We start from the raw sequence: 15,305 nt of genomic DNA, 5'->3' as shown, positions 1-15,305 counted from the left end.
GGTTGTGGGGCTGGTTTGGGTTGAATATCCAGGGGCCGATTTGGTTGCGGGGCTGGTTTGGGTTGAATATCCAGGGGCCGATTTGGTTGCGGGGCTGTTTTGGGTTAAATATCCAGGGGCCGATTTGGTTGCGGGGCTGGTTTGGGTTGAATATCCAGGGACCGGTTTGCGTTAAATATCCAGGGGCTGGTTTGGCTTGGAGCTTTCATTCACTATCAAACCCATCCCCACCAAAATAAAAAATTACAAACTGACATGCATACAGTAGGTAAGGGTATTCCAGATCACTGCTATTCCGGATCACTGCCACGTACATTCACCCCTAGAAGCTGTAAATCTTGACAGATTTCTTCACCCAATCTCTCATTTTAAAGCCAAGACAGCGCTCTTTAATGTGATATATTTTGTTATTCTCGATCTGAACCAGAAGTTTACCTGCATGCCCTGTAATGAGGATACCTATCATCGTTCATCATGTAATCTGTCATAGGCACATCAGGAAAGGTAACTCATTCAGGACGGCCCGTTTCAAGTAAGAATTGGAAAACATTGCTTAATGTTAACAATCCATTGCATGCATATACTTTTCACCTGTAAAAACCAACAAAAATCTCTACATCTGCCATATTTTTTGAGAAATGAGCAATTTATGGGACCACGTGGTTAAGTCAGTTCCAGATCATCCGAAAGTAGGGATCATCTCAAACCTGTCAGCCGCCGAAAAATGTTAATTACTTTTGAATTAAAACAATAAGTTTCACGATGTTACTTCGGTTCCCTTTATTTAAAACATATACTCACTCTTCGGTCTGTTTTAGATGTTCTTAGCACAAGGTAGATACATAAAACGTTTTGGTCTTCATTTCACCAAAACAAAATTTGCATTTCAGAACAGTCTGCCAGGTAATAGGTTATAAATATTGGGAATAACATGCTTTGGGGTTAATTTTTTTCCCCAAGTCATATAATTTTTCTTGCATTTTTGTAAGGTACAAGCAAAGCTACAGTGTACACATATGATGTAGCTACAGTGTTGTGCAATGTGAAACAGTCACTAAACTATTGTAGCCTAATCTTTCAGATAATTCATCATAGGAAGACGTAGTTTAACTCCCAGGGACACATATGTCCTTCCCCTTCAATCCTCACTTTGAAGTCCAATAAAATTCTAAATACACTATGTATGTGTACATACTTCACAGCTTTGAATTCAGCGGCAAAATTCCCCGTTTCCTGATACCATCCACTATTATCTCAGACCAAGCTAAAGTGCTTAAAATTGCCTTTCAAAATAGGCTTCATCATAAATCCATTTTTCACACTACACAATAATCGCGATTCAGAGCATTATTTGCTGTATATTTTGAAATGTGAAAATCGGCTAATTACTAGCAGTGTTGAATTTCAAAAATAGCATATTAATGATCACTGATATCAAGTTTTGATGTGACCAGTAATGATAATTCTGAAACGTCAACGATGAACCCAGAATTGGTTGGGATGTTTTCTAAAATACAGTTACATGAACGCCAAAGTGCGCTTTCGCGATATTGGATAGTGTTTACAAAATCACGTTTCAAGAAGGCCGGTATTGAGACGCCTATTACATCACCTATATTTCATAGTCAGCTGCCACAAATGCACCATTGAATTCCCCAAACATCTTAGAATCAAACTAAATTGTTTTTTGTCACCAATACTAACTGTCTAGATAAAACGAAATGAAAGCTACTGGGTGTGGAAACGAACACTGTGCTCGAAAGACTGCGCTTGTTTGAAATGTAAACAAAGAAAAATTCCAATTTTACACTGCGTAGCATTTTAGGAAATTTTTCAGCATTCAGCCATGTAATCATTGCTTACAATGAATGGCCCAATACGCTTAGAATATTCAGGGGAAGAATATCGTAGTAAGAAATAGCAAATTAAAAATAGATACAATGCAATCATTTGATAATTCATAAGAAACTGTCAAACTTTTAGTGCAGCCTAATGCCATGACTGACCCAATATCACACAAAACGACAACGATACTTGTCTGCATTTCTGGCTTCTTCTGTCATTTACAACGCAAACGATAAAAACATACAACAATACACAGATAGTCAGAACATTTATGATTACTTACATCTCACATTTATGTACAAAAGATCCCTGAATCAAGGAAAGAGTCCTCATAGAATTCTGTGTACCCGTGTCAGTGAAACCGCCTTTTTGAAAGAAATCGGTCATCCGCAGTGATGTCACACGTCAACATTGTTGTATATATTAGGCAATTTCTTTGAGGTGAAGGTCCGTTGAACAAGAGTAAACACAAAGGCCATATCATTCCGACTGCTCTTTCAGCATTGTGATGTATATTTTGCGTATCGTTCAGATATTTTTTCATGAAACTGATTTCAGTATCTACATATGTCCATGTTTACACCATATCACATGTGGATATAAGGTATGCGTTTTTATTCTTTGAAAGCTTTAGATTGTTTGAATAATATTTACATGGGAAATTGACTCAGTAAGTGTGTTATACCACATTTTAAGCCTCTACACAAGTGTTGGAAGGTCACACGTAGCCATTAGTGCATTATGTGCTTTAGTTAACTTTTATGTACAATATTCAATACGTTGGGATAAATATTGCAGTTTCATATGAAAAGGTTAATAAACAGTGATTTATTTCCAACTTATAAGTGAAACTGATAATATTAATGTAAATGACTTGCACATTTTATGAAATGTAGACCCACACATATTTCAAGGAACTGTCTTGTTCATTGCATTGGTTTGTGATGTTTTTATAGACAATATGAATATTGATTGACAAGGTGCTAGTTTGTCAAAAACGTTTTATGATTCATTACCATTTTTTTCAGATAATAAAGTCAATTCAAATTCGATTAAAACAAATCTGATGGCAGAATATCTAACTCAAACAATATTTATACTTATGAAGTGAAATAATTACATAATCATAAGAAGAAAAGTCTCTTTCCCAAATGAATATTCGATGAATATTCAGGTGTTGGGAAATTTTCATTTACGCTAAATTGATGCCGGACAGGTGCTTGAGTTGCCCACAATAAGATACATAGTAAAACTGTCTAATTGTTGATATGTTCAGGACACTATTTCAGTGGTAAAACCATTCATTTTATGTTTTGTCTAAAAAGTGTTGAATTCTGACACAGAAGCCGAGATCTTTTACACATTGAGTGGAAATTAGGTTCGATATATACTAATCAGCAAACCAGTGTCGTCTTTTTCCAACGTCACAAAATGCACAAAATATGCCATGACGTCAACTAAAATGTCGCATTATTTTCAGTAATTTCATTACATTTGAAAATGTGGCTGTTATTCTGTTAATAATGATGCAAAATTAATCAAAATAAATCTCCACAAACAGGAGCATATGGGAATCTAAGTACTAAATTATGTATCGGATAGGTCCATCCACATAGCTATTACAGTCTGTTTGATTCCATTTGAGACTGATGAATTGCTCACTAACACAAAATCTACTAATTGCAACATAACCAAATTTTGCACAGCCACATGAAATCAACAGACCAACTGATGATGTGTCTCATAATTTGGGACACCTGAATAAAAAAGTTGTTTAACAAACGATCATCATTTTCTTGTCACCTTTCGCTATTTTGTACGAGGGGGGGCACTTGCTGGTAGAACAGCCAGGTAATCAACAAGTGTGTGTTGTGAGGATGGGGTCATCTCAAGAGCTGTTATCTGGTTACCACTTGAGATCTTCAATGGAAGTCAGTGTTGCCACTTTCAGAAGACGTTGTCCAAATCGGTTTCGCTGACGACTGGCTTGATGTGGCATGGTCCAGTCCACTTTGTTCCCAATAATGTCTTTCTATTTCATTCTCAACTTTCTCAACGCACTTTTGCCATGTTTCCTGTGTGATGGTGTCTATTGACTGTTGAACAATCGTCTGTACATCCCGAAGTTTGAATGTTACATTTTGCCTGCCAACATCCGATTTCATGATACCCCAAATGAGTTCTACTGGGTTTAAATCACGATGATAGGCTGGCAATCCCAAAACTGAATGACCATGTTCTGTAAGGTACTCATCAACCTTAAAGGCAGGTGTGGTTTTATTTGACTTCATGATGTCAAACAGAACAGGTTTTGTTACTTTTTCTGTATACGGTATTGCTTGTTTTGCAACCATTCTATCATGTCCCCCTTCTTACTGTTAGATGTTGGGGCCTTTGTATTAAGTACTTGAATGCCATGATATGGAGCGTTATCCATGACAATCAGACTTTTGGGGGGCAGTGCTGGTAGCAATTGAATACCCATTCTAAGAAAACCATACCGTTCATTTCGGTATGATAGTCTCGGTTGTCTTTAGATTTTGCCTTGAAGACTTGGGAGCAGCCAGGTAGGAATCCCCGACTCTTGCAACCAGCATGGAGCACAATCAGTCGCTCTCCCTTGCCATGTGGTAAATTTCTGGCACAGGACTCTGGAGAGGAGCTAGTGAACAATTGTGTCCCTGTGGTACGAGAAGCATTTACCCATGTTTCGTCCAAATATACAGGCTCGTAACCCCCTGTACGTTTCTTTCGAATTGTGCATAAGTACTGGTTTCTTAGTTGAATCATACTAGACCTCTTACACAGTGCACGTCCATTTTCTGAGCGTACTTTTTTGTAACGAAACCAAATTGTGAAGCAACTTCCATAACTGATATTTTGAAATGACCAAAGAATGATTTGTCTCCATATGCTTTTTCAGAATATATGCAGAGAGACAAAGGTAATTTGTTTATATAGAGACTTAATGGCGTTTCTAACCAGCTGTTGTTGAAATGAATCGACTTTCTCACATCATGTAGGCTTTGAGACAGTCCCTTCAGTTGTGTCTGTGCAGGTTGAATCGGTACAGTTTTTCAAGATTTTTAACTTCCCTTCCGTCATCCCAACAGTACGTGCAGTTTGTAAACGATACTTAGCCAAAGCATATTGAGGCCTACCCCTTTCACCTTTGTTTTCAAAACAGTTAAATACTTTGATGATCTCACTGTTTCAGGTACTGCAATCATGAATGTCTGGTTTGCCGAGCAAATCACATGTGTTAATTTCACATGTGCACCTTGCCCACCTGGCTGTTCAACCAGCTAGAGGCCCCCCTCGTACAAAATAGCGAAAGGTGACAAGAAAATGATGATCGTTTGTTAAACAATTTTTTTATTTGGGTGTCCCAAATTATGGGACACATCATCAGAGTAGGTCTGTCGACTACATGTGGCTGTGCAAAATTTAGTTTTGTTGTATTAAGTAGATTTTGTGTTAGTGAGCAATTCATCGGTCTCAAATAGAACCAAACAGACTGTACCTGCTTTCTGATGTAGTACATTGCTATCTTTTCTTACAAATCATGAAACTACCAAAAGGTATCCTCTCACATTGGGGAACTTTGTATTGGAATAGTTTTGTTCACTGTGAACAAAACATAATGAAAATATACTGTTTGTATCCACAGCGAATTCTCTCCATGTGATCTGAGTTACATTGACCTAATGTAAAGCATAGCAGAGTTTTGCCCCCTTTTCTTTATACGTGCATGACCTCTCAGTCAATGTTTGACGTCATAGAAGAAAATTGATTTCTGACATTTATCGCAGGTCATTTTTGATTTTGTGAATATGACGTTATGTATTAGCACATACATCCATTCTATATACACTTATATCGTTCAGATATCAAGCTGTATTTTCTTCGCTCACACTTTACGCAAAGATGCCAATTTAAAAAAAAAACGTGGCAGAGTGCTTTTATTGGTGCACGATAAAAAACGGAGAAATTTACTGTTTTTTAATGCACACAAACATTTTGGACAACATTTTGCAGTGTCTATTTCTCAACCCCCTGAGGTAGTTGCAGTTATATTTATACCAACGGATAGGAAATTAAATATTCTACATTTCATTTTATAGCCATACGAAGATCCAGGACCAGACGAGCGCAAATCTCCAAATCTTTCACAACGTTCACTTTTCAAACCTTACGAAAATGTGCGCCTGAAAAAAAACTCGGCATCCAGGGGGTTAAGACCCAGTAAAGTAAGTCCCAGGAAGAAACAGAGCCCCACTATACAGAAAGCGAAAAGAATTGCACAAAAGTATACAGCCAAGCAGAGCAGTTCTCCGTCCACTCCTAGACACCAAAGAGTGAAGAGAGCCCTGTATGATGTCAAGACCATAAAGGTATCCATCAGAAAGGTTGCAGAAATGTTTGACCTCTCATATGGCTTTCTTTATCATAGGTTGTTGGGAGAAGCAGAAATAAATAAGAAAAATGCCTTTCTTCAACCAAAGAGAGGAGGAACAGATGGTGCTGTGGTTAAAAGAAATGGCATCTCGGGGAATGGGCTTAAAACCATGCCAGTTTTTGTACAGGGCATAGTCATAAAGGAAAATAAGGTAACACTGTTTAAAAATAACAGACCGGGTTATGACTGGTACACATTGTTCAACCCAGAAATGAGACACTCCTTGAATTTAGCAGAGCTAAAGTATCCAAACATAGGACTGATAGATGGTATAATGACTTCAAGGATTTTCTCATCACCAAAAGCATGATCGACTTACCAGAGAGAATCTGGAATGCTGATGAGACTGGCTTTGTCCTGGGGAGCAAGGCTTAGTTAAGTACAGTGGTGGGACCAACAAAGGAAGAAAGCACTTCTTCACATGTTCCACATGTATCTAGAGGATCAAGTAAGCAGTGGTTCACGGTGATGTTTTGTGGATGTGCAGAAGGTAGGATGATGCCTCCATTTTTTGTATACCTGGCACCTAAACCAAGGGGCTATAATCCATTGACAGGAGCACCTGGCAGACACTGTTGCTTTCTCAGTTTTATTTTGTGCAAAAAAGTCAGTTATTTTTAGTTTTTGTATCTCATTATTCAAGCCAAATTACCACAAACTGTTGTAAATAAGAATTTCGTATTCATTTGTCATCTGCAACTTCAAGTGATAATATTGTCTGATTTCGAAAACGAAGCTAAAACAAACTGATGTTCTAAAACAGATTGACGAAACTGTACGTGTTTTGCAAGTGCTGTACACAAGCACTATGTTTAGAGTTCATAGTCTAACATTGTCAATTAATTAATTAATCAAATCATAACTTCATCGAAAAATGTTATCTATTTTCATACTGATATGAATGGAATTTCGTTTCCCCAGTGCCAATAATGGTTTTAACCAAGGGAGGTTACTCTGTTATGTTTACATGTTGTCACATGGGTGCAAATAGGCTTTTTACTGGCCCAACTCGCCCTAAAACTGTAAAACCAACCAACCAACCAACCATGCTGTCACTCGAACTTGACCCTGTGGCCGACTCCGATTTAAAAAGTCATTCCTTATCAATATAAAGCTTTTTTCTGTATGTTATTTGAATGGTAGCTAGGGAGCAAATTACTATGAGTGACAGTTCACGCTTTGTTGTTTTTATGAGGAGCGATTTGATCATTATTAGCACGAATCGCACGTCCTAGAATAGACACTGGAAAGGGGCATTGACTTGTACAGAATTGTACCCAATGCTATGTATGTTATGCAACCTCTTGACAAGGGAGTGTTTGGGCCCTTAAAGACACGATGGAACCAGGTAGTTCGGAAGCACAGCTGAGGGCACGCAGGTATGTCCATTGGAAAGGAAACATTTGCTGAAACACTGCAGGAGGCATTTCTGTCATCCTATAAGCCTTTCACCGTCATCATCAGTTTCCAATCGTTTGACATCTTCCCGATTGACAGCTCTGTCATCATACTGGATCATGTGAAAATCTGGACTCACATTTGCAGTCTGTGAGGACCATGAAAGTACTCAGCTCTAATGCGACCAGTGTAACTTAAACACCCAGTATATCAGATGAGAACACAGGTGCTGCTATGGCCTTAAGATCCCTTGAAGATGCTTTGTCAACAGCAGTAAGGGAGGAGTATCAGAAACACATCCAGGAGGGATATGATGTAGTTGGTCTGTCTCCATGTTTTGATACAAGAAATTTCATGACAAGTCAGGCATGAAGACTGCCAGTGTTCGTGATGACAACTCAACCACTGCGGACATGTCTGGACTGGAACTCCTTGCTAGTGCTGCTACATCATTTGATATGACTAGGGATGATGATGGAGAGTCTTCCATTGATGTTGATACTTCGTCAGTATCCGTGATCCTGCAAGAATCTTTGGTACTGCCAGGGATCAAGCACGTTTCTCTGCGTAAGAGAACCCATATTCTTGATAATATGCCTGACAATGTAACGTCAGATGAATGCATAACTGCCATGAGTTTACAATGTCTTCAGAAAGTTAGACAGTTTGCCGAACGAGAAAAAAGAGCAAAGGTTAGGTTTATGTTGCAAGGAGCCGTTTCAGCCAAGGGCAAGTCAGTTGCTAAGAAGACGGCTTCAGTCAGAGTTAAAGCAGTGGCTACTCCAGCTGGGAAGAAAGCAGAAGAGGAAGATGTCATCTGTATGGGTTGTCAGATGTCGTGGACTGAGGATCAGGAACTTCAATGTGGTCACGTTTGGGTGGAATGTGATTCGTGTAAGGGGTGGATACATTCACACTGTTTCACTCATCACACTGTTTCAGCTGATGATCAGTTTATATGTCCTTCGTGCGAGAATCGTACTAAACACTAAGTATGTTACCAGTGTATGAAACTCCTACAAAAAGACAGCTAACTGTTGTCGGCCCTCTTAATATGTAACCAGTCCTGTATTAAATATAGGAAATTGAGATATGGTGTTAAAAGAAAGTCAAAATTATTAATGAATTACTTGTAGTGAGGTAAACTGAAACATGTGTAAAAGCAAATTTCATGAAACCATGACTTGGTGGTCACTGTTAATTCATTTTAGAGTCACTACAATCAGAAATGAACATTATTCATTGGCTGAAAACATTCTCTAGGCGAGTCACATTTCGTGTTAGATAAATGGGTAGGTTGATCTGAGGAAGTTACAGTGTGATTGATCATGATCTAGTTACAGACATCATCTAGTTACCACAATTGTAAACTACTTTCAAAATATGTCCTGCAGTCAATGACTGGTCAAATATATACCCTTGGAAAATGTATTGGCGCACAAGGCCGGCTATAAGATAAAGTTGTAAGCCCACCATGAAACTAGGAAGCAACGGGCCGCTGGGCAGACGCTATTTCATACACTGATACGTACATTTATAACATATAGCCTTCACAAAGAGAAGGTATGACATAACTTCTCACTGATATGTACAATAATTTCTGAAATTAAAGCCTTATGCATTATGTTGCTCTTACATGGGCCGTTTATTATTTACAACACTTTTGGGTTCTTCATATTTTGTGTATCGTTCAGATATTTTTCATGAAACAAATTTCAGTATGTACATATATCTTTGTTCAACATCATATCATATGTGGATATAGGGTATGCGTTTTCATTTTTTGAAAGCTTTTCATTGTTTGAATATTTACATGGGAAATTGACTCAGTAAGTGTACTATACCACATTGTAAGCTTCTACACAACTATTAGAAGCTCACACGCAGCCATCACACATGTGCTTTAGTTCCTGTGATGTACAATATCAATTATGCTGGGACAAATATTGCAGTTTCTTATGAACAGGTTAGTAAACAGCAATTTAATTCAAAGATATAAGTAAAACTGATAATATTAATGAAAATGATTTGTACATTTTCTGTGTAATTTCATAGCCGTATGCAGATCCAGGAATACACGAGCGCAATTCTCGCACAACCGTCACAACAACAACAACCAAGAAAAAAAACCCGAAAAAACTTGGCATCCTGGGTGTTAAAAATGTAATGGCATGTTCTAATCTTGTGCTTTTGAATAATATTTGATTTTAAAGATCAACTATTCTTTTTTCAGATGCACGCTGCCGATGGGGAAGGTGGGGAAGTGCAAGTCTAAAATGAAATGCTTCTTAGCAATGTATTATACTTGAATAAATGGTTCAGTTTAAACAAAAGAAGCATCTCTGTTATGTGTTACCTGGGCTCAAAGTAGACAGTTTTGAAAATTCCAAACCACACATTTATAATTGCCGAAATAATTTTTAGAACTGTTCATAATCACTTGACCATTTTCAGCATTCGTAATTTAAATCTAACAAAAACAACGGAAACTATGACTTTTAGTCCTGGATATTGATATGATCATGGTGACGACAACCAAGAAACCTAACACAAATATTTATCTTCAGACTACAGTACGTTGTGCGTACGTATATATCCAAAAAACTATAAGTACGTAACTTTGTGATGTTATGTTTATGACATCTCGAGGACGTTATTCTTGGGTTGTATGAACGTAGAAAATAACGTCACAATGTTACGTTTATGAGGTCGCATCCTCAGAACATTATTTTCTACGTTCATACGACCCAAAAACAACGTTCTGAGCACGTGATTTCGACTCCGCACAGGGGATGTTATGGGGACGTAAACGCAACTTTGTGACGTCCTCAAAACGTACTTTTGTTACCTGGGTAGGCGCTTAGATATACTTTTTGCGGATGCGTATGCAGTCGGTTTTTCGTTAGTGACCCGAAACTGCCTTACGCACTGTACCTCACTCTAAATATACATTCAACCAGAGACCATATAATAGAGGGACAGCCCTCAAGCCAATGCGCGAAACCATCAGCGCTGCGGCTTGTACTGCGCAGCCTATCCGGAAGCTGACTGAAACGTGTGTTCACTTCAGCCATAGATTTTGCGTATTTTCATTACAAAAGTAAGATGTAATTTTTCTCATTTATTCTCATGTACATACTTATATTTGCAACAGTGCGTCTGAGGTTTATTTGGGGTGCTAAAGCATATACATGTCTTTGTATTTGATGAATGCTGTCATGTGTGGTCATTGTTCTGTGAGGACAATGGTGACGGCGCAAAATCGGCGAAAGTCCTGATTTTGATTTTCAGTAACAACTACCAATTCTCAATACCAGTCCTTAGTTACCGGGATGTAATAAAAGCAGATTAGCTAAAGTTTGGTTTATTGGTATTTATAAGTCTGTGGAGGTCGCATAATTCATTATTTTGACTCATGCAATATGACAAAGTATGAACGTTTTCTGAAATATTTTCTTAATTTTTGCATGCTTTCACAATAACAGCTTACTGCTAGCATTTTTAAAATAAAAAATTGTGAACATTCATGGCAATTTCCTCTTTTGTTTGGTACCAAATTTACATGGCAACGATCGATATTTTATTTTTGATGGCTATTTAACGTAAACCCGCATTTGCATCATGTACTGCACATTTCAGTTACCATGTAGCAGACGATACAGCATTCATTTTGTTTATTAATATGACACGAATATATCTTTAATTCATTCTATAAAAGTCTCATGCACTTATGGGATGACAATAATTGTACATATTTTCATTTTTGTTCATTGTGATGAATATGGTTGAAGCAAATATCCATATTTATCATGAATTAATATTTTTTTTCTCTTTTTATCATTATTCCTCTTAATGAAGTTTAATTATGAGTTAAATCACCTCATTCAACTTTATTTTTATATCATTACACCAATCATAGCATAAACATATTATTTTTTCTTGTAGATGCCCAGGAAATAGAAGTTTCAATGAACAGTTTTTAGTGATTGCAGGTAAGTAATAATGGAAATAATATGTTCAAAATGATGTCTCTGTTAACTGAGGGTGCACACCAAAGAAATCATTTTATTGAATGAAAACTTGTTGATAAAAAGTTGATAATTTGTAGTTATTGGTAGTTATTATTCTATTGGTATTTGTATTGTCCTTTATTTGCAGAAATAAGTTTAAAATATCAAAGCGTTTGTATAATCAAGAATTAATATTGCTTCTTAATTTTTCTTTAATATAAAAATTGTGCATCTCCTTTTTTTAGTTCAATAGATGCACTGTGTGACAGAGTATGGAAGTCATTCTTCACTGACCTCACTGATGAACGCACAGATACCCCATCCCCGCAAGAAGAGACAGATTCTGATGGTTGTTCTGCCATCAATTCTGCGGTTTAGCAAAAACTGCGCAAAGATGTGAATAAGTCTATGATGGGTGCTGACTTCTATACAGGTGTGCATACTCTAAATAAAATCTTCCTGATGCACATCTCATGATATATGATCCACAGTACCTCTCTGTTGCTTGATAATGAGCTTCAGTGGCCAAACCATTGAACACATGGTGTAACTTTATTGTCACAGTAAGAATGGAATAAATAAAGAAATTGACTATCCATATAACTTTTCTTTTCTTCAACTATAAAATTGTTTATTACATCGGAATCTCTACTGAGGGCTTTTGCTATCTGAATTTGATCATGACCAAGTATTGAATTTACAATATCATGTTTTAATATTTTAAAAAATTGGTATATTCTTTAGCATTAGTCTCAATTTCAAACAATTGCCATTCATATTTATTTATTTATTTTTTTATAAAACAACCTTTTTTATAAAATAAATAACATAACATCAGAATCACACCTGCACAGTTCCTGTCAGTTGCAATTCCGGTATATTCGGAAAGATACGTGATTATAAATTCTTCATAGTAAGTAACAAGATAAAATTAGAGTTATGAACCCTATGAAAATGATTAATTTCATCGGGTGGTGTGCTTGTGGAGCGGGGATGCCATGACAAGTTCAAGTCATGACAAGTTCAAGTTCTCAAGTCATTGTTTCATTCTCTCTCAATCTACTGTGAAAGAAACGGTCAAATGGTCACAAAATCAGCTATACGTGGTTACTGTATGCAATGTTGTACATTGACGTTAGTGAAAATTGTCCTCGTGACTTTAGTAGTTCTCAGTAGCTTCCCTTTGCAAAAATCACCATAATGTGCATATGTCTCCGTATGGCTCCGAAAACATTATCACTGTCGGCCCCAAACTGGCATTCAAAAAACATTACTTTAACGTTCTTGGATAATGTTAAATCGTGTTTTGTTGGGACTATCAATTCATAAAATTATGCAAATTAATATGAAATTAAAATCAGAGAGTAATAGCATCATTTAGTGAACCACCAACCAGTGGCAACGGATACTTAAAAGAAATTGTAAACCAAAAGTCACTGTGTTCTCTAATCTGATTGGTTGAAAAACATGATTAAATGGTATGAGATTCCCGGAAACTGAAAGACTATTCACCGCGTATTGACACGTAAACAATTGTTTTGTTGTGTCATCAACAGTGGTGACGTCATTCAAATCATATTGTGACGTAAAGTTAGAATGACGTCACAAATGAGCAACTCCAGATGCTACCATGAGAACCAGCTGAAACGGCCAGCTGATGACACTTCACTGCTGTGTCCGTATTCGATGTAAACGAGTGCAGACAGTAAAACCCCTTTGGTTTACTTTTTTGTTTACAATGTCGATAAACATCATGTGTTGGCCAATTTCCGGGGGTTTCAAATGAAATATTCCCGTGCTTCAAATACTCAATAACACCCGGAAATTGGCCAACACATGATGTTTATCTCCTAAACGAGACACTTTGATGATACGTTCATCGAATATCTGGGATATTGACAAGAGTACTGTTACTTGACTGATCTAAAATGGCTCGGATTTTGCGAACGATACACATTTTCAGTGATGTTGTCAGTTGACCTGCATGTGAGAGACAAGATAAAGATTACGATTATTGTAATCAGTTTATTGGAGCTGTTCATGTAATCTTTGACTGTCAATCGCAGCTGGTGAAATCCAGCTAAGGAATTAACTCCTGTCCGGATATTACGCAATATTGTATACATGGATACCAGAGTGCTCATTTGCGAATGTCTGCGCATCTGTTGTGCATGTGTACCGGTAACCGGAAGTTAACAGCAGGGTGTCAATGTGTATCAGTTACATGCCAGACCGCAGCGCTGATGTTTAATGATAAACTGTTGGAGAGGACCGTCCCTCTATTATACGGTCTCTGATTCAACAAACTATAACTGGTATAAAAACAGTCGAGGAACTTATTTCAGTGTTGGAATATTACACCGTGGAAGGAATCCTCACAGAGGAAATTTACCGTGTAAAAGGCTGGGGTACGTGCGGGACTCCCAAACTAGATCTAATTAGGAGATAAACATCATGTGTTGGCCAATTTCCGGGTGTTATTGAGTATTTGAAGCACGGGAATGCATTTGGAACCGACGGAGGTTTCAAATGGAACATTCCCATGCTTCAAATACTCAATAACACCCAGAAATTGGCCAACACATGATGTTTATCGACATTGTAAACAAAAAAGTAAACCAAAGGGTTTTACTGTCTGCACTCGTTTACATCGAATAGGGATACAGCAGTGAAGTGTCATCAGCTGGCCGTTTCAGCTGGTTCTCATGGTAGCATCTGGAGTTGCTCATTTGTGACGTCATTCTAACTTTATGTCACAATATACAATATGATTTGAATGATGTCACCACTGTTGATGACACAACAAAACAATTGTTTACGTGTCAATACGCGGTGAATAGTCTTTCAGTTTCCGGGAATCTCATACCATTTAATCATGTTTTTCAACCAATCAGATTAGAGAACACAGTAACTTTTGGTTTACAATGTAACAAAAAAACCAAAAAAAACCCACTCACATTGACAATCATTCCAGGCTACTTCTATGTTATTTCAGGAATGACATGGAAATTCTATGTACTATTCTCGGGCGTAGAACGATAAATAATACGGGGTGTACCAGTGGATATCTTTCCATCAAAGGATAGTGACTATGCAAACCTAAACGCATATATGTCCTACATATCACCTAATTTCGTGGTATCACGAAATTCACATACTTAAACAGTTACCAGATTTCTAATCGTATATTGACAAAAGTACCGATCTCATCTTTTGAGGCTTCGATCTTCTTGGCTATTTCTTGTAACAGATTGTTCACTGGTCCATCAATATTCACTCGCTGAAGACGAAATCGACCAGTCTTTTCGGAGTCGGTTCGATCACAGACATTGATGAACGCCATGTTTACATGTGACGTCACATGCACCTTGGGATCCTGATTGGTTGGCGCATTACATTTCACATTGCATGCCGGGGTTTGTTGTTGTTTAGCAACTCCACGTGCTAGCAGCTTTAATGACAGTGGGGACAAGGCCGGTTCGCTACGATGTGACCGCTGCACCAAGGCTTTAATGGCGAAGCATCACTAAGGAATATATAAGTTGCTGCAAGGTTTTAATTGTTGAACTTACTCTGCGGGGATATTTAAGACA

The 15,305-nt window shown here is 37.5% G+C and overlaps 1 protein-coding gene across 2 annotated transcripts in view; it reads right to left on the bottom strand.

The window, feature by feature from the left end:
- The window catches only part of LOC137277330 (ubiquitin-like protein 7), a 55,495-nt gene extending 40,393 nt beyond the window's left edge, over positions 1–15,102 (bottom strand). Inside the window, exon 1 of one of the 2 annotated variants that reach the window (XM_067809015.1) lies at positions 14,914–15,102. In XM_067809015.1, the coding sequence (XP_067665116.1) occupies positions 14,914–15,055 (142 nt within the window). In that variant the 5' untranslated portion in view covers positions 15,056–15,102. The remainder of the gene's footprint in view (positions 1–14,913) is intronic. The other variant, XM_067809014.1, reaches the window with a different exon arrangement.
- Positions 15,103–15,305: the final 203 nt, after the last annotated feature.

Source organism: Haliotis asinina, chromosome 3 (assembly GCF_037392515.1).
Source record: "Haliotis asinina isolate JCU_RB_2024 chromosome 3, JCU_Hal_asi_v2, whole genome shotgun sequence".
NCBI lineage: Eukaryota > Metazoa > Mollusca > Gastropoda > Lepetellida > Haliotidae > Haliotis > Haliotis asinina.
This window is presented reverse-complemented; position numbering and strand designations above follow the sequence as displayed.